Source organism: Muscardinus avellanarius (genome assembly GCF_963383645.1).
Source record: "Muscardinus avellanarius genome assembly, chromosome: 3".
Lineage (NCBI taxonomy): Eukaryota > Metazoa > Chordata > Mammalia > Rodentia > Gliridae > Muscardinus > Muscardinus avellanarius.
This window is the reverse complement of record NC_137788.1, coordinates 75872760-75898628: the sequence shown is the minus strand read 5'-3', so window position 1 is coordinate 75898628 and position 25869 is coordinate 75872760. Positions and strand designations below refer to the sequence as shown.

Sequence of the window (25869 nt, the reverse complement as noted above, 5' to 3'; positions counted from 1 at the left end):
GTAGCTTAGGCTGTCTGTGAACCATTAGCATCCTGTCTCAGCCTCCTGAATGCAGGGATTAACATAACCCTATTTTTTAAAGTTTCAAAATAAAGGGAGGCCAAATTTCTGGAATCTAGAATTGGCTTTTTACAGAAATATTTTGTAGCCAATTTTTTTTACTACCATATGTTACTAGAAATTATTTATCATAATAGTTTATTGTTTTTGTTTGTTTATGGTACTGTGAATTGAACCCAGAAGTGTTTTACCTATGAGTTAAACTTCCCAGTTCTATTTTTTTTAAATGGAGTCTCACTAAGTTACTGAGCCTGGCCTAGAACCTGCAATCTTCATGTGTCAGCCTCCCAAGTACTAAGATTACAGGCTTGTGCCACCATGCCTTGCTTATGAAATTTCAATTTTTATTTAGTTATTCCTTTATCCAAGAAAAAAATCATGTTGTATTAAATATAGATTTAACATAAAAGTCTTTATTTACCAGGCACAGCGGTACACACTTTTAATCTCAGTACTTGAGAGGTTGAGACAGGAGGATCACAGGTTTGACGCCAGCCTCAGCAACTAAGCAAGACTCTGTTTCAAATAAGAAATCAAAAGAGCTGGGAATTTAGCTCTGAGGTAAAACGCTCCTTAGTTCAACCCTCCTCCCATACTATTGGAGGGGAAAAAAAGAAGAAAACTAAAAGCCCTTATTCTTGCCTAATATGAAAATTAGAAACTTTGTTTTATAAAGCTTTTCTAATGTCAAAATATTTGCTATACTTTTGATTATATTATAACCACTATAATGATAGCTCTTTTTGTTGTTTTTTGGGTGGTACTAGGGATTGAACCCAAGGGTGTTCTACTTTCTAGATACACCCCCAGCCCTATTTTTTTTTTTAATTCTTTATTTTGAAACAAGGTCTCCCAAAGTTGTAGAGGGCCTCACTAATTCACTAAGTAACTGAGGCTGTCTGAAAACCCACCTTCTTTATTTTGAAACAAGGTCTCTTAACTAAGTTGCTGAGGCTGGACTTGAACCTGTGAATCCTCCTGTCTCAACCTCCCAAATACTGGGATTACATGCATGTCCCACCATCCCGGCTCTAATGATAGCGCTTAATATGAAAATCAGTGTCTAGTTTTAAAGCTTTTTTAATGTCATAATACTTGGTATACTTTTGATTTAGTGTTAGAACATTTTAATGATAGTTATTTTACCTGATTTCCTTAAAAGGCATTAAATTATAAGGAAATAACTACTGAGTTATTATAACCTTTAAAATTTTAATGTATAAGAGACTTGGATGTTCATTTATGAGTGATTTTGAATACTAAGGGTACTTTTTGTTTTTGTTTTGCTTTTTTATTAATAAGATATTATGAACTGGATCCTTGTAAAAGTCTCCTAGACAATTTGAGGAACAAGGTGATCATGGAATATCCAACATTACAAGTGGTGTTGAAAGGATCCGTTAATGACCTTATAGTCCTTCCTGAAGGTAAGTGTAAATTTGTTCTTGCATTGAACTGAAGCAATTATGTGACTGCCTTTATATTATCTTTTCCCTTTTTTTTTTTTTTTTTTTTTTTTTTGTGGTACTGGGGGTGGAACCTAGGGGCTTTTCTACCTCCAGGATATACTCCCAGACCTCTTTTATACTTTATTTGGAAACAAGGTCTCACTAAGTTGCTGAGAGCCTCACTAAGTAGCTGAGGCTGGCTTCGAACCTGTGCAATTCTCCTGTCTCAGCCTCCTAAGCGCGGTGATTACAAGCCTGCGCCACCATGCCCAGCATCCCTTATATCCTTTTATATGTCTTTCTCCGGTAAATTCTTAAAAGGATTTACTCTATAGTTAATAATATAAAGAACCAGCTGGCCATGGTGGTAATATACCTGTAATCACAGTACTTGGGAAGCTGAGACAGAAGGATTCACAGGTTCAGGGCCAGCCTCAACAACTTAGTTAAGAAACCTTGTTTCAAAATAAAATAAGGCATTTGGTGTGGTGGCACACACTGGTAATCCCAAGTATTAGGATTACAAACATGAAGATTTCAGGTTCACAGCCAGCCTCAGCAACACTCTACAATTTAGTGATATCCTGTTTCAAATAAAATAATAAAATAGGGCTGGGGGTAGAGCTCAGAAGTAGAATGCCCCTGGGATCCATCCCTAGTACCACAAAAAATAAATAATTAAATAAATATAAAAAAATAAAGCTAAAAGAGCTAGAAATTGTAGCTTATAGGTAGAATGCCCCTGGGTTCGATCTTCAGTACCAAAATAATAATAATAATTTAAAAACCCAGATGAATGAGCTGCTTCAAGCATAGAAGTTTATAACGCTAGTTTTAAATGAATGAATCAAATTGGATGTCTAGCAAAGAAAGGACTTTTTTTTTGTTTTGTTTTAGTGGAATTGTCCATGATGCAATAAATTTACTCTCTAGTTAAAATCATTTTTTGAGAGATTCCTAAAATGAGGCAATACAAAATGTTATTGGTATTCTACCTTATAGCAGGGGATAATGTTGAAAGAAACACCATGTTCACAATTTTGGCTGCATTTAGACTAAGGAGTGCCGTTGCCCTTTATCTCTCTCTTTAAACTCATAGGGTATACTTTCTTTGATTTTGTTTTCTTAGCAGTATGCGGAAATATTAGAACTTTCCTAAAAAGAGTATGCACAAAGGTTTAGTATATAAAATGACAACCATGTTTTCAATAAGCTAATTATGTTTCAGAATACAAGATTGTAGAGGATGAATACAATTAACTACTAATTTAAAAAAGTGAGAAAGATTACTCACCATAGCCCAACACTATCAGGTAGTATTTTCAGCTAAGAAATATTTGTACATGTCAAGCTTTATTGGAAAAAAAAATTGCAGAAGAGCATAGAATCACTTTTCCTTGATCTACTTTTTAAAATTGTAGTAACTGACATGTATAGTTCAAGTTTTACTGTTATACTAGCATTACAGGCAGTGGCCTATGTCATAAGGTATTTTCTAAACATGAGGTATGTTTCTTTTGGCAAAAGTTATTAGAAGAAAGTTTTTTCAGTGACTAAAATTTTTCCTTTAAACAACTTAAAATTAGATTTAAATTAGCAAACATCAATTTTTAAATAATAATAAAATGTCCCTAAATCTTACGTTTCTTCTTGACTTTGAAAATGTACAATTTTATTTTCTCCAAATATATTATTGTTCTACCTCTGAACTACACACCCTACCCTATTTTTTTTTTTTCTTTTTTCCCTTTTTGCAGTACTGGGGATGGAACCCAGGGGCATTGTACCTCCTAGCTACATCCCAGTCCTATTTTTTAATCTTTTATTTATTTATTTATTTATTTATTTATTTATTTATTTATGCGGTACTGGGGATGGAACCCAGGTGCATGAGTTGCAACTTCCGCTGTCTGTGAACCATGATCCTCCGGTTTCCGCCTCCTGATTACAAAGATGTGCCACCATGTTCTGCCTTTTTTTTTTTTTTTTTTTTTTTAAGCAGGGTCTCACTGAGTTGCGAAGGGCCTTCCTAAATAGCTGAGGCTATCCATGAACCTCGATCCTCTGGTCTCTGCCTCTGTAATGCTGGGATTACAAATGTGTACCACATCATGCTCTGCTTTTAATTTTGAAAGGGTCAATGAAGTTGCTATGGTCTTGCTAATTTGCTGAGGCTGGCCTTGAACCTACAATTTTCCTGTCTCAGCCTCCCAACTGCTAGGTTTATAGGCATGTGCCAATACCTTTTTTTTTCTAATATAAGTCACATTAATGCTTTCTCTAAATATTGGTTTCAAGGAAAGTTGTTTAGTAATTAAGTCACATCATCTGTGTAAATAAACACATGTAACTCCTCTTTCATTTTGTTTAAGAATACATTCAAGTGAGTCTTCCTGTAAAGCAGCCATAAGAAATGATAGTGTATTTGAAACCTTAAATAAAATTCTTTTTTTCCTGCTGGTTATATAATGTTGACTTTTCACAGGAACACAAGTGACTTATATTTCAGAACAAAGGATTATTTAGAACCTAAAAAAGATAGACAGAATTTAAAGATCATACAAGAGGTGTCACATCATGAGTAGAAATTCCTTAATAATAATGCCAGATCTTCCTGTACTGTATTTCTTCTCATAAGCACTTCAAGGTGCCTGTTTCTTTGTACATTCTCACAGCATTTGATATTCTGCAAGATGAGGAATGGGATTATATAAGATTAGAGCATGTTCTTTGGAAAGCCTAGAAATTCTTAAGAAGCAAAAAAAAAAAAGTTAGAATTTGATCATAGTACAAGGTGTCTCTTTTCTGGTTTGGGCGGCAGTGGGTTCCTGGGCTAGGATTCAGTTGTTTCCACACTTGTTGGTCATTATAATGTTTGTTATGATTGTAGATTGCCGTGGTTTATTTTTTCAAAAGTCTTCCTGTATTAATGGCAATAAGCAAGGTTGTTGTTGTTTTCTTTCATTCTTAATGAATGAAAAAGATTAACTATTAAAAGGTTAAGCAGTTAAGGTATCCCACTAGTTGGAGATAATAAGAGTACTGATTCCCCACCTTGTGTCTACCCAGTGGAAAGTGCTTAGAATGGTATAATTGGCTTCATAGGCTCTTGTTGGCCAAAGTTAGAATAGCAGATTTGTTTGTTCTTAGAAGAATTCAGTATTTCCCCTCTTCTCCCATGGTCACCATCAAACTAGCAGATTTAAATGACTTGATATAAGCATGCTGTATTTCAGTCTAAGGAGAAAAGAATAGAACCCTATTAAAAAGAGAAAACTTAGCAACTTGAGTAACAAAGGAAGAGGAAAGTGTTCCCTGCATTGCTACAAAGCCCCATTAACTAAAAAATATCACCAAATTATATTTCTCTAATGCTCTAATACAACTCAAATTTAGAGAGTTACCTTTACCTTATGGAAAGAATCCAACCCAAAACTGATTACTTGAATTAGTGGAAATATTTGACATAGCAGCTTCTATTGTTGGACCAATAAATCTTTTCATTTATTCTCCTCCGTTCTCTCTTCCCATCATTCCTCTCTGTTCTACTTTTCTTCCTTTCCTTTTTAGTGTGTATGGAGTTGGGAGGAGAATCTCAGGTACATGAACACACTTGTAAACTTTGAATAGTACAGTGGGTTCTAGGCAGAGTTCACATAAAATGCAGAGGAGCCAGAGGAGAAACAAATTACTAGTAATGTCATGGAGGTACTTGAAAGACCCTGAGAGTTTATAAAATTCCATTAGGATCGAGAATATCAGTGCCTACTCATAGAAAGGACCCAGCACCATTTTTGTTGCTCATAAAATTTGAAATCTTAGCAAACCCCAAGAACTTGTAGGCTGGAATACAAGGCAGTGGCCCAAGTTTATGGTTTCTAGCATCAGCTTTTATAAGCTGTGAGCCCTTAAGCATTCACTGTGCCTCTCTGAGCTTTATTTTCTTTTTCTACCCACTGGAGATAAACAGTGATAAGCCTCAAGCAAAAACAGTTTATATTTAACCTTTACATAAATTCAAACTTTGATGCATTATTTCTTTTCGTTTTCTGAAATAATGAAATAAATAGAGCAGTTGTTCTGGTCCCCGTTTTGGATTGATTTGCAGTTCTGTTGATTCAGCGAGCATGCTCTACTCTGTGGGGACAAATACAAGGAGGGAAGGTCTGGACTTAGTCTTGCTCACCCTGGGCCTGACAAGAGCTTCAGAGGAGCTTCATTTCTGCTCTGTGTCATTTTTCCTATGAAAGGAAGGAAATGTCAGTTGGCTGGTAAGCCTTCTGTCAGACCATGCTCATTCAACATATACTGGCCCTCAATTTTAAGTTTAAAAAAAATCTTGGAAAATTTTATTCTGACCACACGTGGCCAGCCTGTGTGATAATAGTGTGTTCAGTGGCATGAATATGGGATCATAACCACACTGAGTGTCCATCCCCAAGTATTCCACAGAGTCAGGAAGGATGTGACCTCACAAAATATAATTGCCACCTTTAGACATCATTTCTCTATTTATTATGGCCAGAATTGTATACCCCAGCTGCCTGGGACATAACACATTTGTCTGTCCCTGTGAACAGTGCTGTTGCTATGCGTCAGGAGAGGAGAGGAGGAAAAACAGAACAGTGTAAACAGAAACAGTATAAACATTTGACTGTATGTTTACTTTTTTCCCCCCCTCAGTAAAAAGTGAATCTACCAGGAACCTTGGCAATGAAAAGTGAGCACTTCTTCTGGAAGAAGGTGAAAATTCCAAGACAGTTTGCAGAGAATTAGGCATTGCCCAGCTGTTGGACGATTGGGATATTGTCAGTGGGTAGTTGGAACTTTTGTGTCTGAAAAGTAAACAATCTAATTTTTTTAATTGACTTGTAAGACCTCCTTTTTCATAGTATGAATAACCTCTTTTTGCACCTGATCAGAAAGCCCTTATAAAGTTTCAGCTTTTACTGTGCTTAATTCTGTATAGGCTGAATTTTTTTTATTAAAGATCACCTGTGTGATCTTTAATAAATCGAATGTTGGCATTGTCTCTCATGGAAGGAACTTTCTAAGGAAAACAACTGCACCTTGTGCCGTCAGCCAAGAAGGACTGATCCCGCCCCTCCCCCTCCCCTGTCAGTTCCCTCCCTCTTTTTTTTTTTTTTTTCCCCAGTACTGGGGATGGAACCCAGGGGCATTCTACCTCCGAGGTATACACCCAGCCCTATTTTTTATGCTTTATTTAGAAGCAGGGTGTCACTGAGTTGCAAAAGCCTCCCTAAGTAGCTGATGCTGTTCGTGAACCCGGATCCTCCTGTCTCATCCTCCCAAATGCTGGGATTACAAACTGTGCCACCACTCCCAGCTGTTTTTATGTAATTTACTCTTTTGACAACTTTAACCTTGGGAGACTCCCTGTATGATGTCTTATGGGAAGACTTAAGTAAGTACTGTTAACTGCTATTTCTTATATTCAGTTCAGAAAATCAGCAGCTTTCTTTCTTTTTTTTTTTTTTTTTTGTGGTAGTGAGGGTGGAAGCCAGGAGCTTTTCTACCTCCGGGCTATACTCCCAGACCTATTTTATATTTTTATTTGGAACCAGGGTCTCACTAAGTTGCTGAGAGCCTCACTCAGTAGCTGAGGCTGGCTTTGAACCTGTGTTATCCTCCTGTCTCAGCCTCCCAAGCGCAGGGATTACAAGCGTGCGCCACCATGTCCATCCACTTCCCATTATTTAAATGATCATGATGGCTAATGAATTTGGCCCTCCTGGTTTACACAAAGACCTGTTTCTCATGAAATCTGTACCCCACCCCAATCCCAGTCCATTCATAGTACTGCACAGGCAGGAGTGGTGTGACTTCTGACAGGCGATGTTTTAAAACAGCTAGAAATAACTAAAGAAAAAGAAACACTTGAAACTCTTCAGTTTGTTGTTGAATAGTGTATGTATGTATTTGTGTATAGACATGGCTTAATTTATGCCATATGGCATGTCACATTGAAATTAAAGTTTGCTAATTTTATTGGAATTTATAGTTATGAAACTGCAATATGTCTATAAAAGAATAAAATATTATTACATCTGTATTGCATCTGTGTGCTTAATTGTTAAAAAGACAATGATAAAATTGGACATTAGGAAAAAGTTATTTTTGCTTTACAATTAGAAGTTTTAGACCAGAAAAATACCAAAGGCATTAAAGAGATTTAGATGAAGGATTAGAAATATAAAAAGATCATAAGATGAGTGTAGGAGAAAGTTGTAGAAATGCGCGCACACACACACACACACACACACACACACACACACACACACACAAATGTCAAAAAGACTTAAGTGGAAGTATGGTTCATAGAAAATAAGACCTTGTATTTGAGAAATATATTGGCATCTTAAAACAACTTTAGGAATTTGATATGTTAAAAAAATTTATGTACAATTGTTTTTTGCAGTATTACCAGATAGACAACTAATTTAGATTTTTAAAATGTATCTTACTGAAAGAGGCAAAAGCCAGGCGTGGTGGCGCACACTTGTAATCCCCGCACTTGGGAGACAGGAGGATCACACAGGTTCAAAGCCAGCCTCTCTGGCTTAAGAGACCCTTTTCCAAATAAAAATATAAAATAGGTCTGGGAGTGTAGCCCGGAGGTAGAAGGGTTTCCAAGAACCCCAGTACCACCAAAGGGAAAAAAAAAAGAGGCAAAAGATAGGATAAATTGAATGAAATTGTCATGGAGTTGTTGAGAAATGGATAAAATATACAAAAAGAACATATGATCTGAATATCAGGGTGGAGAGGAATTTCCTGACAGTGCAATCCATTATGATACAGTCCTATTTCTAGGAAAAAATGTTGAGTTCCTTTTCATCTAGAATTTATTGAAAACTGGACAAAAACCAAAGAATTTATCCCATACTTTCCTCTGCCCAGGAAGAAAAAGAAAGAAAAAATAATCTGCATGATCTACTGCATCTTTGCCGCCTCAATTTTCTAGAATTCTAATAGATTTTTCAGTTATAGGTTATTACTTAGGAAAGAGTTTTACTAACAAAGTTCACCTAAATATAACTTTGCTCATTCAATCAGTACATACATTTATTCCCATGGGAATTATAATAAACATGTGTTTTAGTGAATAACCATGTCAAAGACTTAGAAAGGGTGAAATTGAAATAATTCACTGAGAGCTCTAGAAGTTTTAATATTAAGACCCAATTCTTTGCAAAGAGGCCCTCTCCCTTTTGAGTTCTTGAAAAATTCTGATGCATAAACAAACTCCTTCACCCACAAGCATCCTGCGTTTTGATCATGAGAAAAGCTCCACCTGGCCTTATTTTTTAAACAATGATTTCAAAGCAAAAGTAGACTTTTTGTTACTGTTAATTATTAGATGGGATTAATAGCCATCTAATAATTACAGTAAACAACGTGTACCTGTTTCCATTATAAATATGAATTAAAGAGTTACTGTAAGATTAAGATTCTAAAGCATAGTTGCGTAAATTTGGCAAGTGGATTCAGGTTTCAAAGAAACTATAATGCCAGTGATTTCCTTTATATGTTTTGTTTATTTAGGTTGACACATAACATATGGTATACCTGATTTCATAGTGCTCAGCTCATATTACTTCATATATTACATGATTTGATATTCCTGAATTCTGTGTCGAGATGCTAGTCTTTATTTATCATGGGAAGAGTGTGTACTGGGAATTGGACCCAGAGACATTCTACCTCTTAGATATACACCCAGCCCTTTTTCATTTTTATTTCGAAACAGGGTCTCACTAAGTTGCTGAAGGCCCCGCTGTTCCTATGGCTGGCCTGAAACCTGCAGTCCTCCTGCCTGTACCTCCCAAGTATTGGGAATATAGGCGTGTTTCACCTTGCCTAGCCTAGTTTTTTATTTGATTGTACACTATTGCACTAAAATATATTATTTTCAGATAGATGTTAATGCAACTTTTCCCCCTATTTTTGCAATGCTAGAGACAGAACCCAGAGCGTTACATATGCTAGACAAGCATACTACCGCTGAGCTAGGCCCCAGCCCTTGCTGATGTACCTTTAATGTTAATCAGTCATCCTTCAGTTCCAAGTGACAGAAACTCAAACTAATATTAGCATGAAGAGCAGGTTATTGGCTCATATTCAGGGAAGTACAGTCTTGACTATATCCAGACCCAGAGAAGCCAGCTGCCATTCCCCACACTTGGCTCTGGTTTTGATGTTTAGTTTTTTCCTCCCATAGATTGGTTTTCACTTCCAGGAATACGTTCTCCTCAGGGCTATTCTGTTTAGGGTAAAGGATGATGAGATGAGAATAGTGGATGATAGCTGAGAATATAAAAGTAACAGTCTTCTACACCTATGTGAATTTGAGTAACAAGAGGTTTTGATAAGAGGTGAAATTAAAAGTCAATGCTTGAGCCGGGCGTGGTGGCGCATGCTTGTAATCCCCGCGCTTGGGAGGCTGAGACAGGAGGATCACACAGGTTAGAAGCCAGCCTCAGCTATTTAGTGAGGCTCTCAGCAACTTAGTGAGACCCTGTTTCCAAATAAAAATATAAAATAGGTCTGGGAGTATAGCCCAGAGGTAGAAAGTTTCTGGGTTCCACCCCCAGTATCACACAAAAAATAAAAATAAGAATAAGTTAATGCTTGATAACATTGCTGCTTTGATTTACCACTGTGAGTCTTTCCCCCATATTCACTTGTGTTTGACATGTTGCTGCTGGATCTATTTGGATGCACTAAGCATCAGTTCATTTCCATCACCAGTTTGGAAATTTTCTTCCAGTTTCAAGTTTCAAGGGCTGGGTATATATCTAATTGCACAGAGGTGAAATGTTTGAAAACTGAAGACTACTCAAATGGCCTTAAATAAGTCTTCTGGGGCTCTGTACTTTTACTACATGGTATCTTTCAAGTTTGGTCATTGAAAATTAGAAAGTATGTGTGTATATTTTCCATACTGCAGTGTGGCGAACTGCTTGAACTTTAGAACCAAACTTAATAGGCTTTGACAAGTGACTCTACAACTCTACTTTCCATTTTCACATTCTTGCTGAATAAGTACCGGAATTTACCCTGATCTATGATTCTCTCCATAACTTGGTCCTAATATAACTTTTTACACTTTTCTTGCTTGTCTTTTCACCCTTTACTTCATTCAACAGAAAGATCCAATTTCTTCTCTATGTGGATATCCAGTTTTTCCAAAATGATTTATTAAAGGGACAGTCTTTTCTCACGTCTTCCTGGTGGCCTTGTCAACGATGGTTAGCCATGTACCCGTGGGCTTACTTCTGAGTTCTAATCTGTTTCATTAGTTTATGGATCTGTTTTTATGAGAGCACAACACTGTTTTGATTACTGTCGTTTTGTAATTTCACAATACAGTTTGAAATCAAAAGATGTGATATATCCAGCTTTGTTTTTCTCAGAATTGCTTTGGCTGCTGAGGTTCTTGTGGTTTCAAATGAGTTTCAGGATGCCTTTCTATTTCTTTGAAAGATGTCACTGGAATTTTTATAGTTGTATTTTTTCTATTATTGACATTTTGACATTATTATTCCTGAAAACTCATATCTTTCCACTTATGTAGGCCTTCAGTTTCTTTTGTCAGAATATTATTGGTTTAAGTATACAGAACTTTTACCTCATTATTTAAATTTATTTTTACATACTTTATGTTTTTGATGCTGTTGCCAATGGGATTATATTTCCGCATAATTTGTTACTACATAGAAATGTAAACAGTTTTTTATATGTTATTTGCTATTTTGTAACTCTCTGGAATTCATCTATTCTAGCAGCTTTTGGTTTTGGTGTAATCTTTTTGGATTATTTCAGTTTGTTCTTTCTCCACCCCTACCCCCAGCAGTATTGGGAATTAAACCCAGGACCTTGTGTATTTGGGTTTTCAACATGCTACAATATATTATTTGCAAACACTATTTTACCTCTTCCTTTCTGATTTAGGTACCTTTTATTTCGCGTTTAACTTCTTTTTCTTGCTTGATTGCTCTAGCTCTGACTTCCAATACTGTGGTGATTTGAAGTGGTGAGAGAATGCACCCCTTGCCTTTATTTCTGATTTTTTTTTTTTTTTTTTTTTTTTTTTTTTTTGTGGTACTGGGGTTCCTGGAAAACCTTCTCCGGGCTACACTCCCAGACCTATTTTATATTTTTATTTGGAAACAGGGTCTCTTAAGCCAGCAAGGCTGGCTTCGAACCTGTCTCCGCCTCCCAAGCTGGGGGGGGGGGCGTGGATATTACAAGTGCACCACCACACCCGGCTTAATGGTTATGTTTGTTTTGTTTTGTTTGTTTTGTTTTGTTTTTGTTTTTGTTTTTGTTTTTTGTAGTACTGGGGTTCCTGGAAGCCCTTCTACCTCCGGGCTACACTCCAGGACCTATTTTACATATTTTTTATTTGGAAACAGGGTCTCTTAAGCCAGCAGGGCTGGCTTCGAACCTGCTCCTGTCTCTGCCTCCTAAGCTGTGTGTGTGTGGGGGGGGGGGGATTACAAGCGTGCGCCACCACGCCCGGCTTCATTTCTGATTTTAGAGGAAATGATTTTCAGCTTTTCATCATTGGGTATATTGTCATCTCTCATGTAAGACCTCTATTGTGTTGAGATATATTTCTCTTAACCTCATTTGTTGAGTTTTATCATGAAAGATGTTCAATTTGGTAAATTGTTTTTCTTTATCTTTTGGGATGATCCTTTATTTTGTTAATGTAGCATATCACATTTGTTGACTTGGGTATGTTGCACCATCCTTGCATTCTTCAGTATGCTAGTAACTTTGAATATTTGCATAAATGTACAAGGATATTGGCTTTTAATTTCCTTTTCTTGTAGTGTCTTTTGGCATGAGAGTAATGCTAATCTTATAAAATAAATTTGGAAGTATGCTCTTTAATATTTTGAAAGAGCTTGAGTAGAACTGGCATTAATTCTTCTATAAATATTTGTAAATATTCACCAGTGAAGCTATTTGTTTCTTCTTGGGGGTTTTTTTGTTTGGAAATTTTTAATTTATTTGTGGCCTCACTTTACCTGGTTAGTTTTAGCTAAAGGTATATCAATTTTGCTTCTTTTCATAAAAACAACTCTTAGTTTCATTGATCTTTTTATTTGTATATTATTTCATCTGTTTCTGCTGTTCCTCACTAATTCCTTCCATCTGCTAATTTTAGGCTTATTTTATTCATTTTTAGTTCCTTGAAGTATAAGTTTAATTGTTTGAGATTCTTTTTTTCTTAATATAAGCTATACATTGTTTCTATAATCTTTTCTCTTAGAACTGCTCTTGCTGTTTTGGTATGGTATGTTCTAGTTTCCATATCATCTGCCTCAATATATTTCTTTATTTCCTTTTTTTATTTCTTCTTTGACCTTTTGTTTGTTTCAGGGTATGTTAATTTCCGTATGTTTGTAAATTTTCCTAATATTCATTTCTAATTAATACCATTGTGGTTGAAAAGATACTTGATATGGTTTTATCCTTCTTAAATCTGTTAAGACCTGTATGGCCTAACAGTCCTGGAAGGGTTCCATATGCATGGGAGGAATGTGTATCCTGCCGTTGTTGGGTGGAATATTGTTTATATGACTTATGGGCCCATTTGGTCTACAGTGTTATTCAAGTCCACTATTTCTTTTAACTGACTTTCTGTCTATATTATCAATTCATTGTTGAGAGTGGCTGTTAAAATACCTGTGACTTTATTACTATTTATTTCTCCTTTTATTTCTGTTAATATTTGCTTTATATATTTAGATGCTTCCATGTTGAGTATATAAGTATTATTTTTTTTTTTTTTGCAGGTCTGGGGATGGAACCCAGGTGCATTCAACCTCCGAGCTACACCCCCTGCCCTACTTTTTATTCTTTATTTTGAAACCAGGTCTCACTGAGTTGCAGAGGGCCTCACTAAGTAGCTGAGGCTGTCCGCAAACTGTGATCCTCCAGTCTCAGCCTCCCAAATGCTGGGATTACAAGCGTGCACCGCCACGCCCGGCTATATAAGTATTTATAATTATTATTTTCTTAATGAATTAACCTTTTGTCATTATAGACAAAATTCCTTATCATTCAACCACTTTTTCTTTTGATTGGAGAATTTCATCCATTTACAATTAAAGTAATCATTAATAGATACAATCTTTTTCTGCTTGGAGTTCCTTTGTGTCTTCCCCTCTTTGTCTTCCTTATAACTTGACGACTCTTTTTGTGGTACTATGCTTTTTTATTCCTTTATTTTTATCTACCTTGTGCATGCATCAGGTTTTTTTCTTTGTGATATCTTTAAGATTTGCATGAAACATTTTAGGGTTGTAACCACCTATTTTAAGCTGAGGCCCTTTGAAACTCAGACCCTATTTCAAAAATAAAAAGACTAAAAATAAGGGCTAGGGGTGTAGCTCAGAGGTACAATTCCCCTGGGTTCAATCCCCAGTACTGCAAAATAAATAAATAAAATAAAATTCTATACTTTTATATCTCCTCCTATTCCTGCCACATATACACAGTTTATGTTATTGATGTTACAAGTTCTATCTTTTTATATTGTGTTTATAACAAGTTATATAATAGTTTATAACAAATTAGTATAGTTATTTTAATATGTTTGTCCTAACTTTTACATCAGAGTTGAAAGTAATTTATATACCACTATATTTTAGAGAATTCTTCATTCACCCTTATTGCTAAATTTTATATATTCAAGTTTTTTGTGTGTTTTTTTTCAGCACTGGGGATGGAACCCAGGAACATTCTACTTCCAAGCCCTATATTTTATTCTTTAGTTTGATACATGGTTTCACTGAGTTGCAGAGGGCCTTACTAAGTAACTGAGGCTGGCTGCAAACCAACATCCTCCTGTTTCAGCCTCCCAAATGCTGGGATTACAAGTGTGCCACCATGCCTGTCTTTATATTCAAGTTTTTTATGTTGTCTAATTAGTATCTTTTCATTTCAGCCTGAATAACTCTTTAACACTAACTGTAAGGTAGGACTAGTGGTAATAAACTCCCTTAGCTTTTCTTTATTTGGGAAAGTGTTATCTCTTCTCTGTTTTTGAAGGACCATTTTGCCATCTATTCTTGGTTAATAGGATTTTTTTTCTTTCAATATTTTGAACATAATGTCCACTCTCCTGACAGTTGTTAGTAGTTTTTTGGGGGGATTCCTTGTATATAATGAGTTACATTTTTTGCCCCTTTCAGAATGCTTTCTCTTTGATTTTTGACAACTTAATTATGATGTGTCTCAGAGCAGACCTCTTTGGGTCCAACCTGTTGGGGAGACTTTTGGGCTCATTCGTCTGGATGTCCAGTTCTTACCCCAAATTTGGGAAATATTCAGTCATTATTTCATTAAATACACCTTAAGTAAAGTGAGACGGCATACTTCACTTTCTCTCTTCTTCTTCTGTAATCCCCATAATGCATATAATGCTTTGCTTAAAAGTGTCCCTTAATCTTTCTTTAATAATATAAGGTTCTCTTTCTTCATCATCCCTGTATCTATATTGATGACTATGCATTTGGGAAAATGGTTTCCTCTAACAACCTTTATAGGTTCACTTTGGGAGGGAAAGACCTCAAACTAGATGGGCCAGCTGGTAGCATCCACAGCTAAGACAAGCTTTTTATTGGGTTCATGTTCAACTTGGGCCACTGCTGCAGGTTGAGCTCCATGATCAGGGGCAGTCTCAGGCTGTGCTCCAAGGTTAGATGGGGTCCCTAACTGGTATTTATGGTGGGTTGGGGTCTCAGGTTGGGCAAAGTCCACTCTTGTTTCACCTCTCAGAAAGCATCCTGGAATGTGAGTGAAGATGGTTTTAGGTCAGCAATCAGGCAGTGGTTTCTGAATTAAAGTTCTGAGGGTTTACAATTATCCAGTAGTGCCACCAGAAATAACCAAGTCCACATACATACGAATAATGTTGAGTAAATCATAACTGGCCAACCACAGGTGTTTCATTTGTTTCCTCAACAGTAGTTTTAAGACTCAAGAGGTTTCAAATATGTTCAATTATGAGTGCTAGTCAACCATGTACCATCACCTCTGGTTTATATGGACAAGGAAACTCAGGTTCAACCAGATTAGGAAATTGGATTCCATGGAGAATAAACAGGTGAGCTAGGATTCAAACCAAGACGAGCTGTATCTCATAGGTCATGTTTTTAACCACTAGGTTCAAGTTAGGGCTCTGTCCTCGTCATTAGAGACCACCCTGAATTCATACCATGTTTCGTGATCATTTGGAGTGAACACCATAGATTAGTGTAACTTAAAAATGGAACTAATTAGTTGACCTCATAGTTTGTAAAGCAGCTTTCTTTAGAGTCTTCTCTCTTTGGTGATGGATAGCAGGCTATTTGTCCTAGCATGTTTAGATCCTGTCTTGAGTCTTTTACCCATATTGCTCACATACTTTGCTAGTTTGGGTGTAACAGCTCCCGTGACTTACTTCAGTGGGTTCCGGGATGTGAGTTTCAGGTCTTTTTATTGTCCATTGTGAATTATACACTGCTGGATTCATCACTACTCAAAGATGTTACAGCAAACGTCAGATAACATAGCTCTCTAGGACTACCTTGATAGAGGATTCAAGAACATTGAGTCAACTGTAGATGGGTGTCGCATTGCCATTCTATGGAGCTCTACAGAAGGGATGTTCAGCCGTCAGTGAAGCCAGCTGTAGCTGTTGGGTTGCCTCTAGACAGGACAGAGTTGAGGGATCAGTCCCCAGGTAGCTATCGCAGTCACATGAGAGGAGGTATAATTTCATGAATCTCAAGTTGGGAATCTTGGAAATGGCTTCCAAGGTGAAAGTGGGATAGTCAGAGAAGATCCGTGAAAACTTCAGAGCAGCCAAGTGAGAGGCATTCAGAACTGTGACTCTTTGCTTCATGGAATGGAAGCAAATGTTCGTGCTCCCAACTCTCCAAGCAAAAAGAAGAAAACTGAGATGTGTGATTTCTTTTTTTTAAAGGAACATTTCCTAATTCCCTCAGGTAATACAGAGACCATTACAAAGTGGTTTCACTTTTTATTTCACGAAAGTTTGTTTCTCCCAGGTGTCTTAACCACTGTAGGTTATTTTTACTGTTAGAAATTGTCACACACCACCTCTTGGTATGGTGATTTCTTTTGGCTCCTTGAACAGTTGATTCTAGTTTAAGTCCATATGGTATAAATCTGTGGTGCAAAGTCAGTCCCTACAGCCCCATAACTTCTTATTTTTCCTAGAGCCCTGTGGTCCTGCTTTTGACTGTGCTGCTCTGTGTTTCTAAAGAAAAACAGTAGAGTCCAATCTCTGTGTTTTGAAGTATCTGGGGTTGGTTAACCAGACACTGTGATACTGTGCTTTTAGGGCCTTCGCCAACATAAAAGAGACAGCAAGTTTTTCCATGTTCCTGACAGATTGGAAGGTGTTTTTTCAAATTCTCTGCTTCAGATCTCTCCCTGGAAAGGTTAGTCAGTTGTTCAGCCAACTTCCTTGGCCTCTGTAGCTATTGCAGCTTAGAAGCCTGTAATAGTTTCTGCCACATTTGGACCCTTACAAACAAAACTTCTAAGCACTGGAAATGGAAAACTTGAGGTAGTAAAGGAAGCCAAGAGAGAGTGGGCATCCAGTCTTCCAGGTAATGGACTCTGGAAGAAGGAAGCTACTGTTTGTGGCTGACCTGTGTGTGGACAGTCAAAGGGAGAAAATAATCCAGATGTTCTTTTCTTGCTTCCTCAGTTGTGTTTTTTTTTTTTCCCCTTAATTTTTTATTAAGCAGTTTTCCTTTTCCCTGACCAGCTTGTGTTCCTTAGGAGTAAGAGGGAAAACAAGTTAGTTATCAATTCCTCTGACCCCTCAAAAAGTGCTTCATTTGAATTCTTATAATTTAGCTCACCCCAAAATACTTTATAATATCCTATTATCTCCTACAGTGCTATTTAGTATTTCTTCAAAGAGGAATAATGAATCTCTAAACAGGCTAAGTAATGGAACAAAGTCTAAATTATACTACAGGGCATGGTAAAGATAAATATATTGTTTGCTACGCAACATTTAGGTCAGAGTATCTTGACCATGAACTCCCTCCTGTTCTCAGCTATCAGGCTTTAGGTGGGACTGAGCCTCACCCTATCTCCTTCAGTGTGTTTAATCAGCCCAAACCCATCAGTCTCCCACTCCTGTGATCTTATGTTTTTTCCCCAAACTGCACAAATGATCCAAGCTGGTGCAGTCTTCAGGAACCACAAAAATGTGGATGAGAACAGCCTGTCCTGCTATAAAGGTACAAGGCTAAAAATGGGCTAGCTCATTTTAATATTGTAAAGAGAACTAGGCCTAGTGATTCAGAGGACTGGGTCTAGATTAAACCAAGCCATTTATCCCTGTTTGGTGTTTAGTAGGGGGCAGAGGAGTCAACTCTAGCAGAATTTGATAACCAAAAAAAAATAAATGTGGCAAGTAAGAGTCTGAATTACAGAATTGGCTGAATCAAAATGGTGAGAAGAATCCCAGTATTCTACACTACAACATTAGGAAGGATTGAATTGGTCTACAGAAAAAAACAGAACCTTAACTGTCCTTTCAAGAATACGTTTTGGAGCTGGGTGTGGTGGCACACAGTTGCCATCCTAGCATTCGGGAGGCTGAGACAGGAGGACTGTGGTTTGCGGCCAGTATTGGCTACTTAGTGAGGCCCTCTGCAACTCAGTGAGATCCTGTCTCAAAATAAAGAATAAAATAAAATATAAGACTAGGGGTATAGCTCAAAGGTAGCATGTCCCTGGATTTCATCCCCAGCACCAAAAAAAAAAAAAAAAAAAAAAATTGGAAGGTACACACATTCTTCTGTTTGCATCCCAGTTGCAGAATTCAGCCCTGTGGTGATGGACAGGAGTCTATTCTCCATAGCAACATGCCTAACTAAAAATTGTGAATTTTTTTTTTACTAAGGAACACAGTTAAATGTGTATTATGGAAATGTTAGTCTTTACCACAGTTGACAAGCGACAGTCTTACCTTGTAGTAGTGTAATATTCTCTTGTCTGGTATAGTGTGCTTCCTAGCATTAAGAGACTTGGGCAAAAAGTTCAGGCTGTGGGAGTCTCTTGGTTACAGGTTAAAGTCTTTGTAAATCTCTCAAGAAATGGATTTGCTCTGAAAATAATGTCTTTAAAGACCAAGAAGGAATGAAGTAAAAGTCCTGCTACGAGGAACACTTGCTGCGTGTGATCTGTGATCTTAAGTCGACTGCAGTGCAGTGATCTAGATCTTTAAAAAGTCAAATTTCTTCCTAAAATTAAGTTAGCACGAGTAAAAGAAGAGAAAAGGAAGAAATATAATATGATAAGATGGGGACCTGGGATGTGTGTGACTACTGCAGGCCTCTTTTATAATCTTGTTACTCCCTTCCAGCCTGTCAAAAGGGACATCCATGTCCCTTGAAAAGAGGCAGCTGGTGTGCAGCATCCAGCAAATCCAGTGAAGGGAGAATAGTTCAGCTAGTAGCGAGGCTCATCGAACTAGCATACCCTGTTTAAAAAAAAAATAAAATAGGGCTGGGGGTGTAGCTCAGAGGTAGAATGCCCCTGGGTTCAATCCCCACTACCACACACACACCCTAAAAAAGAGTCACTTGACATGATTTACATGTCATATCAATATGAAATACTAGATTTGGGAGCTGGGCATGGTGGCACACGCTTGTAATCCCAACATTTGGGAGGCTGAGACAGGAGGATTGCGGTTCGTGGACAGCCTCAGCTACTACTAAGTGAGGCCCTCTGCAATTCCGTGAGACTCTGTTTCAAAATAAAGAATAAAAAATAGGGCTAGGGGTGTAGCTCGGAGGTAGAATGCCCCTGGGTTCCATCCCCAGTACCACAAAAAAAAAAAAAAAAAAAAAATTAGATGTGGTAACTCGGTAGATAAGATTGTATATGATCTCCCTTTGGGGAGAAAATATGAGTTTTGTACATGTAGAAGCTATAGGTTGATATTAGTCAAAAGCTGGACTGTCTAAAATGCTTATTTTTTCTCTCTGGTACTTTATATTTGCTATGAAAACTACTTCCTCATTCTCAACTATATTGTTGCAAAGGGCCTCACTAAGTAGCTGAGACTGTCTGCGAACCCATATCATCCTGTCTCAGCCTCCCAAATGCTGAGATTACAAGCATATGCCACTATACCCAGCTGAATGGTAGCTTTTAATTACCATTTTTTAATCTTTCACTTAATACTTAAATGTCTCTGTGCCTATTAAAACTTTATGTCTGGAACTGTGTGTGTGTGTGTGTGTGTGTGTGTGTGTGTGTGTGTGTGTGTGTGTGTGTGTAACTGGAGATTGAACCCAGGGACATTCTACCTCTGAGCTCCACCCAAAGCCCAGTTTTATTCTTTATTTTTAAACAGGGTCTCACTAAGTTGCAGTGGGCCTCACAAGTAGCTGAGACTGGCCACAAACCTGAGATCCTCTTGTCCCAGCCTCTCAAGTACTGGGATTACAACTGTGCACCACCACCCACATATGTCTTAGGATTTTTATGTTATTATAGACTACACTAGAGTTATTCCACCTTTTGCCTTGGCCCTTAAATCTCTATTAAGGCAGCCTCAGATCACCACATCCCATAGTTGGCCATTGAAAGACAACATTCATGTTTTGTTTTGTTTTGTTTTTTGTTGTTGTTTTTGGTGGTACTGGGGATGGAACCCAGGGGCCTTCTACCTCTAGGTTATACTCCCAGACCTATTTTATATTTTATTTGGAAACAAGGTCTCTTAAGCCAGCTGAGGCTGGCTTTGAACCTGCACGATCCTCCAAGCGGGGTTGGAACCCAGGGGCCTTCTATCTCCAGGTTATACTCCCAGACCTATTTTATATTTTATTTGGAAACAGGATCTCTTAATCCAGCTAAGGCTGGCTTCAAACCTGCACGATCCTCCTGTCTCAGCCTCCCAAGCGCAGAGATTACAAGTGTGCGCCACCATCCCCGGCTTAACATTCATGTTTTTTAACTTTTTTTTTCTTTTTTTTTATTAATTTATTTTTTAAATTGGTACATTGTAGTCATATATCAATCACATTGGAGTACAAGACTTGAGAGGATATACAAGCACACATCATCCAATTAGCCCTCCTCCAGCCCCCATCCCATTCCCTCCCCCTCCCTCCATCCCACTCTTCTTTGGTGATTTACTTTGATACATTTGTTTATGTACCTCCTGCGTTTTAAAGAGGCTCCATCCTTCAGTATTACATACCCTCTGGTCACATTAGTTGCTTCACTATAGGGCCCTTTCTATAGCTCAACCTCTTCCTGTTGCCCTTTTCCTCCTAGTTATTGCTGATTAAGAGAAGCGTCTGATTTATATTTTCTGCGATATTTCTCTGTGCATGCTGCGTTGCAAGTACCGATCCCACTCTTGATGGTCCCAGTAGTGGCCTGGCAACTCAGTGGACTGGCAACTCCTGGCCTAGGAGGCCCCAGTACCGGCCTTGCCTCACGGCAGGTTCCGATGCCAGCCTCGCTGGTCCCAGCACCGGCCTAACCCCTCAGCAGGCTCTTATCCTGGCCTCGGAGGCCCCAGCACCGGCCTTGCCTCACGGCAGGCTCCGATGCCGGCCTCGCTGGCCCCAGCACCGGCCTAACCCCTCAGCAGGCTCCGGTCCCGTCCTCGGAGGCCCCAGCACCGGCCTTGCCTCACGGCAGGCTCCGATGCCGGCCTCACTGACCCCAGAACCAGCCTAACCCCTCGGCAGGCTATTATCCTGGCCTCGGAGGCCCCAGTACTGGCCTTGCCTCACAGCAGGCTCTGATGCCGGCCTCGCTGGCCCCAGCACCGGCCTAACCCCTCAGCAGTTTCCGGACCCGACCTCGAAGGCCCCAGCACAAGCCTTGCCTCATGGCAGGCTCCAATGCCGGCCTCGCTGGCCCCAGCATCAGTCTAACCCCTCGGCATGTTCCAATCCCGGCCACGGAGGCCTCATTAGTGGCCTTGCCTCACAGCAAGCTCCGATGTCGGCCACTGGCCCCGGCGCCCGCCTAACCCCTCAGCAGGTTCCGATCACTGTCTCTGTGGTTATTATTTCAAAGGTTCCAGGTGTAATGTATCAGATCTCTGCCTCCCCTGAGTATTGGCCACTGGCATTGCCACAGCCTCCACCATTTCAAATCCTTCCCAGGCTCTTTTTCCACTCTGAATGTTGTCCAGTGTTCCTGAGCATGCATGATGGTAGCATTCGACATTTGGTGTAATTTCTCCAAAAAAATAAAGTTGGTAGGATCTGATTTCTGCTTCTCCTGAATACAAGTCTCCACCACCATCGCGGAGAACTCTTTCAACACCGCATTTCTCCTTGGTCTCCGCTAAACTCTCTCCTTACAGGTGATGTCTGAGATTCTTAACAATATAGAGAAATAGCAGTCCTCTTTCACGGCGAATTTTTCCATAAGTTCCAGTGCATTTAGATAAGTTTTGTCTGCATCTCCAGTGTCCTGGCATCCATAACGGCTTTCTTATCTCCTCTCCGATATTTTTCTTTTTCTTTTTCTGTTCCTTTTTTTTTTTTTTTTTTTAATAAGAGAAGACAATATATGTGGTTTTAGGAGGTAGTGGGATCAGGCACTCAGTAGCACTGTAACCCTGTCAGTTTCCCCATGAGTCCAGAGTGATCTGCCCTACTCCGCCTGGGGCCCAGGGTCCCATGACGGGCCCCAGCTCGCGTGCTCCTCGCGACCCCTGCCCAGAACCCAGGGTACTGAGCCTGGTTTCTCCAGGGGTCTGGCGTGTTATGCGCATTTCGGCCCAGGGCCCAGAGTCCCGCGACCAGGGCCCCATCTGGCGTGCCCCGCGCTCGACCCCCGCCCAGAACCCAGCTACTTACTGGGCCTGGTTTCTGCTAACTTTTTTTTTTTTAATCATACTGAGGATTGAACCCAGAAGCATTCTACCTCCAGGATATACCCACAGCCCTATTTTATTTTTTATTTTGAAACAAAGTCTTTCTAGGTTGATGAAGAGTCTCACTATTTGCGGACACTGTCCTATAACCTGTGATACTCCTTGTCTCATCCTCCCAGGTACTGAAATTACAATCAGGCATATGTCATCATGCCCAGATCATCTTTTTTTTTGTAACCAGAATTCCAGTCAGCTGCCTGATAAATTGAACAGTTCATGATCCTTAATTTATTCTTACTGTTTTTTTTAATTTTTTAATTTAATTTAATTTTTTTGCAGTACTAGGGATTGAACCCAGGGGCATTCTACCTCTGAGCTATAGCAGAGGGCCTCACTAAGTAGCTGAGGCTGTCTGCGAACCTTGAACCATGATCCTTTGGTCTCAGCCTCCAGAATGCTGGGATCACAAGCCTGTGCCACCACACCCAGCCTAGTCTTTTTCTTTTTGAAACAGGGTCTCACTGAGTTGCATAGGGGCCTCGTTAAGTAGCTGAGGCTGTTTGTGAACCGCAAACCTCCAGTCTCTACCTCCCAAATGTTGGGATTACAAGTATGTGCCACAACACCCAGCTGAAAATTTTTTTTAAATCTTGATTCTGTCAGCCAATTTATTAAATCCAGGAACAAGAAGACTTTCTTAAAAACTTAAAAAAAGTAATTTCAGAATACATAAAAATATAGTGAATGAGGAGGGGAAAAAAAACATGGAATGTAATATGTACCCAAGAGATTGATATACCGAAAATATTAATGAATTAAACATGGATCAGTGAGAAATTAAGAACAATTTGGAGATTATTCAACTTCCTGAACACAATGTTCTGACATGCCAATGCCCTTTGTGGTCAATTATCAGACATAGAACATTAACTTATACTAGTAAAATCTATCTCAGCATGGAATTCCTTAATAGTTTCTTCCTACTGCCAAAATAGACCCATCTTTTTAGTCTGGGAGGCAATCCAATGTACTGGTTAAAGGAACTGATTTGGGAGTTAAACAGAATTGAGTTCAAATTCTGACTTTATGATTGCCACTCAAAGGCTGCCCAACCTCTCAGAGCCTCAAGGAGCCAAAGAAACAATATGGTATTTAACTCATAGGCTTTATCATAAGAAATATATGGGATGTACATAAAGCATTTGGCACATGAACACTCAGTATACCATGGATATAATTGCTCCAAAACCTATGGGCATAAGCTAAAAAATTAAATTAGTCTACAAAGTCTAGAGCTGTCCATTGTGACCCTGTATATGTGGCTTGAAGTTCCTCTTCTGAAGCACTTCATGAAGACAAGCTATAAATTTGGTGAGGAAAATCTCTGCCCTCCTTGGGCTCCCCATGTTGGAAAGAACAGGGCTAGAAGGAGGTCAGAGACAGGTTTGATGAAAGAGGAAGCAGAAGCCAGCTGGAAGTGTGTCTTTCCCCATAGGCTACCCAGCCATCTGGAAGACACACAAGTCTCCCTTCTGTTAGGAGGCTGCCTACAGTGTTACCTTTAAAAGGACTTAAGTCCTAGACTTGCCATCTAAAGGAATTTTAAGGGACTAAAGGACTTAGGAGACTGTCTAGAAATGAAGCAGTTAAGAGTCCTTTTCCAATGTCTTTTTTTTTTCCAACCACTGTGATTTGCTATCCCAACTGAACACATTTTTTTAATGTGAAGAAGTTGCTGGGTGCATGTGTCTGGGCAGGCACAAGTTTCCAAGGGTTGTGCTTCCAAGCACTGACTGGGCTTGCCAGAGTCGGGCGAGGGTGGCCTCACCTGATCTAAGGATTATTGTTAGGCAGGAGGGTTTAAAAAATTAAATCCCGGTTTTTCAACAGGCAGAAAAATACCAGGTTTCCTGTCCCATGGAATAGGTAGCTGTGGTTGGCCTCCCCCTTTTTGTTTTAAGAATTTTTATATCTAGTTCTTTTTTTTCTTCATCATGCAAAGAGCAATCAGCGCCTAGATACTTCTCTATGACACACACAGTCACGACAACTCAAGACTCAAATTTATACTTCTGGTGACCCAGTGAGACAGAGCACCAAGAGACGCTTTATTTGATTGGAGGATGTTAGACTATTTAATTAGTCATTCATCTCCAGAAATTCAAAGGGCTGTGTGTGTGTGTGTGTGTGTGTGTGTGTGTGTGTGTGTACTCTCCTTGTCCACATCCCGAGGTGGCTGTTGGATTTGTTTTTTGTTGTGGGTTTTTTTCTTTTTTCCATTTGCACAGGATCACAGTCAGAGCCCTTCCTCTCTTAAGAGAGGCTGAATATTCGTCACTCAATCTGCCTCCCACTTCCTCCATTTGGGATCACACAGCCCTTCCTGAGGTATTACCATTTTTCCATTTCTTCTTTGCTCCCTCCTTTCTTTTAATAACTCTGGGAGACAGGGAGGCACCTTGTAAAGTTAATTTCCTCTGAAGCTTTCAAAGCACAGGCATCTCTCAGCCCAGACACCACCACCCCTCTCCACCCCTTGGCGACGGCGCACCCCCTCCTCGCGGCCTTAGTCACTCTGGGCTGAGCCACCACCTAGGATCCTCAGGCCTCCGCTCTGTCTCAGGGGCACAGTGAATTGCTCTGTTCAGTGTTTCTTTGGGCTCAGGGTGGAGGCTTAGGTGGGAAGAATCTCCTCGTTTATCTTCCCAGTCCCTCTTCCCCCTTTCCCTTCCTAACTGTGCCCCCTCCTTCGCTGCTTCTCTGGTACTTTCAGGACTCCAGGAAGGGGGGTGTTGGCTGCCCGCCTGTACCAGGGATGGCATTTCCTCTTCAAAGGCCTGTGGCCGCAGCCACCCAGCTCCTACTAAGCACACAAACCTTTGGAATGGCTGTGGCTTTGCTGCCTGCCTACTTGGAAAGCAAGTGTAGTTTTTTAAACACCCCTTTGGTTTCTTGGGGTGAAGCTTTTCTCCATCCTATTTTATTTATGCGAACACGACCTGTGGCTTTTGAATGTTTGCTTTTGAATGTTTGTGTTAATGGACTAAGCTGAAAGCGTTTCCTCTTACCGGAGAGAGGGCCCAGCACAGCTGGGGGCCAGGCAGCTTGGCTCGGGGATACCGGTTCCAAGAGGAACAACTTACCAGCCAAGGAAGTCTGGAGGCTGAGAGAGGAATTCATTGAGGCCTTCACGGGCGGCAGCAGTCAGAGCTAAGATCATAGGCTGGGCCGGGAAGGTCAGCAATTTCTTTGATTAATAGGGAGACTAGACCGGAGACACCTAGGTTTTTGCAAATATACTTTTTAAATTGTGCATATATTTACCAAAATGGTGTGGTTTTTAGCAGCTTGTCTGATCCTTTCTCCATATTCCAAAGCCTTCTACAACACTCTTGACAGAATCCAGTACTCTGGATCCCTGAATCATTTATTTGC

At 39.4% G+C, this 25869-nt stretch overlaps 1 protein-coding gene across 1 annotated transcript in view; it reads left to right on the top strand.

Annotated features, from left to right (window-relative positions):
* The window catches only part of ZNHIT6 (zinc finger HIT-type containing 6), a gene marked incomplete at both ends in the record, with an annotated part of 85978 nt that extends 79746 nt beyond the window's left edge, over window positions 1-6232 (top strand). The window contains 2 exons of the mRNA XM_080691456.1: window positions 1363-1487; window positions 6192-6232. Coding sequence (XP_080547582.1) covers window positions 1363-1487; window positions 6192-6232 — 166 coding nt within the window. The remainder of the gene's footprint in view (window positions 1-1362; window positions 1488-6191) is intronic.
* Between the last annotated feature and the right edge of the window lie 19637 nt (window positions 6233-25869).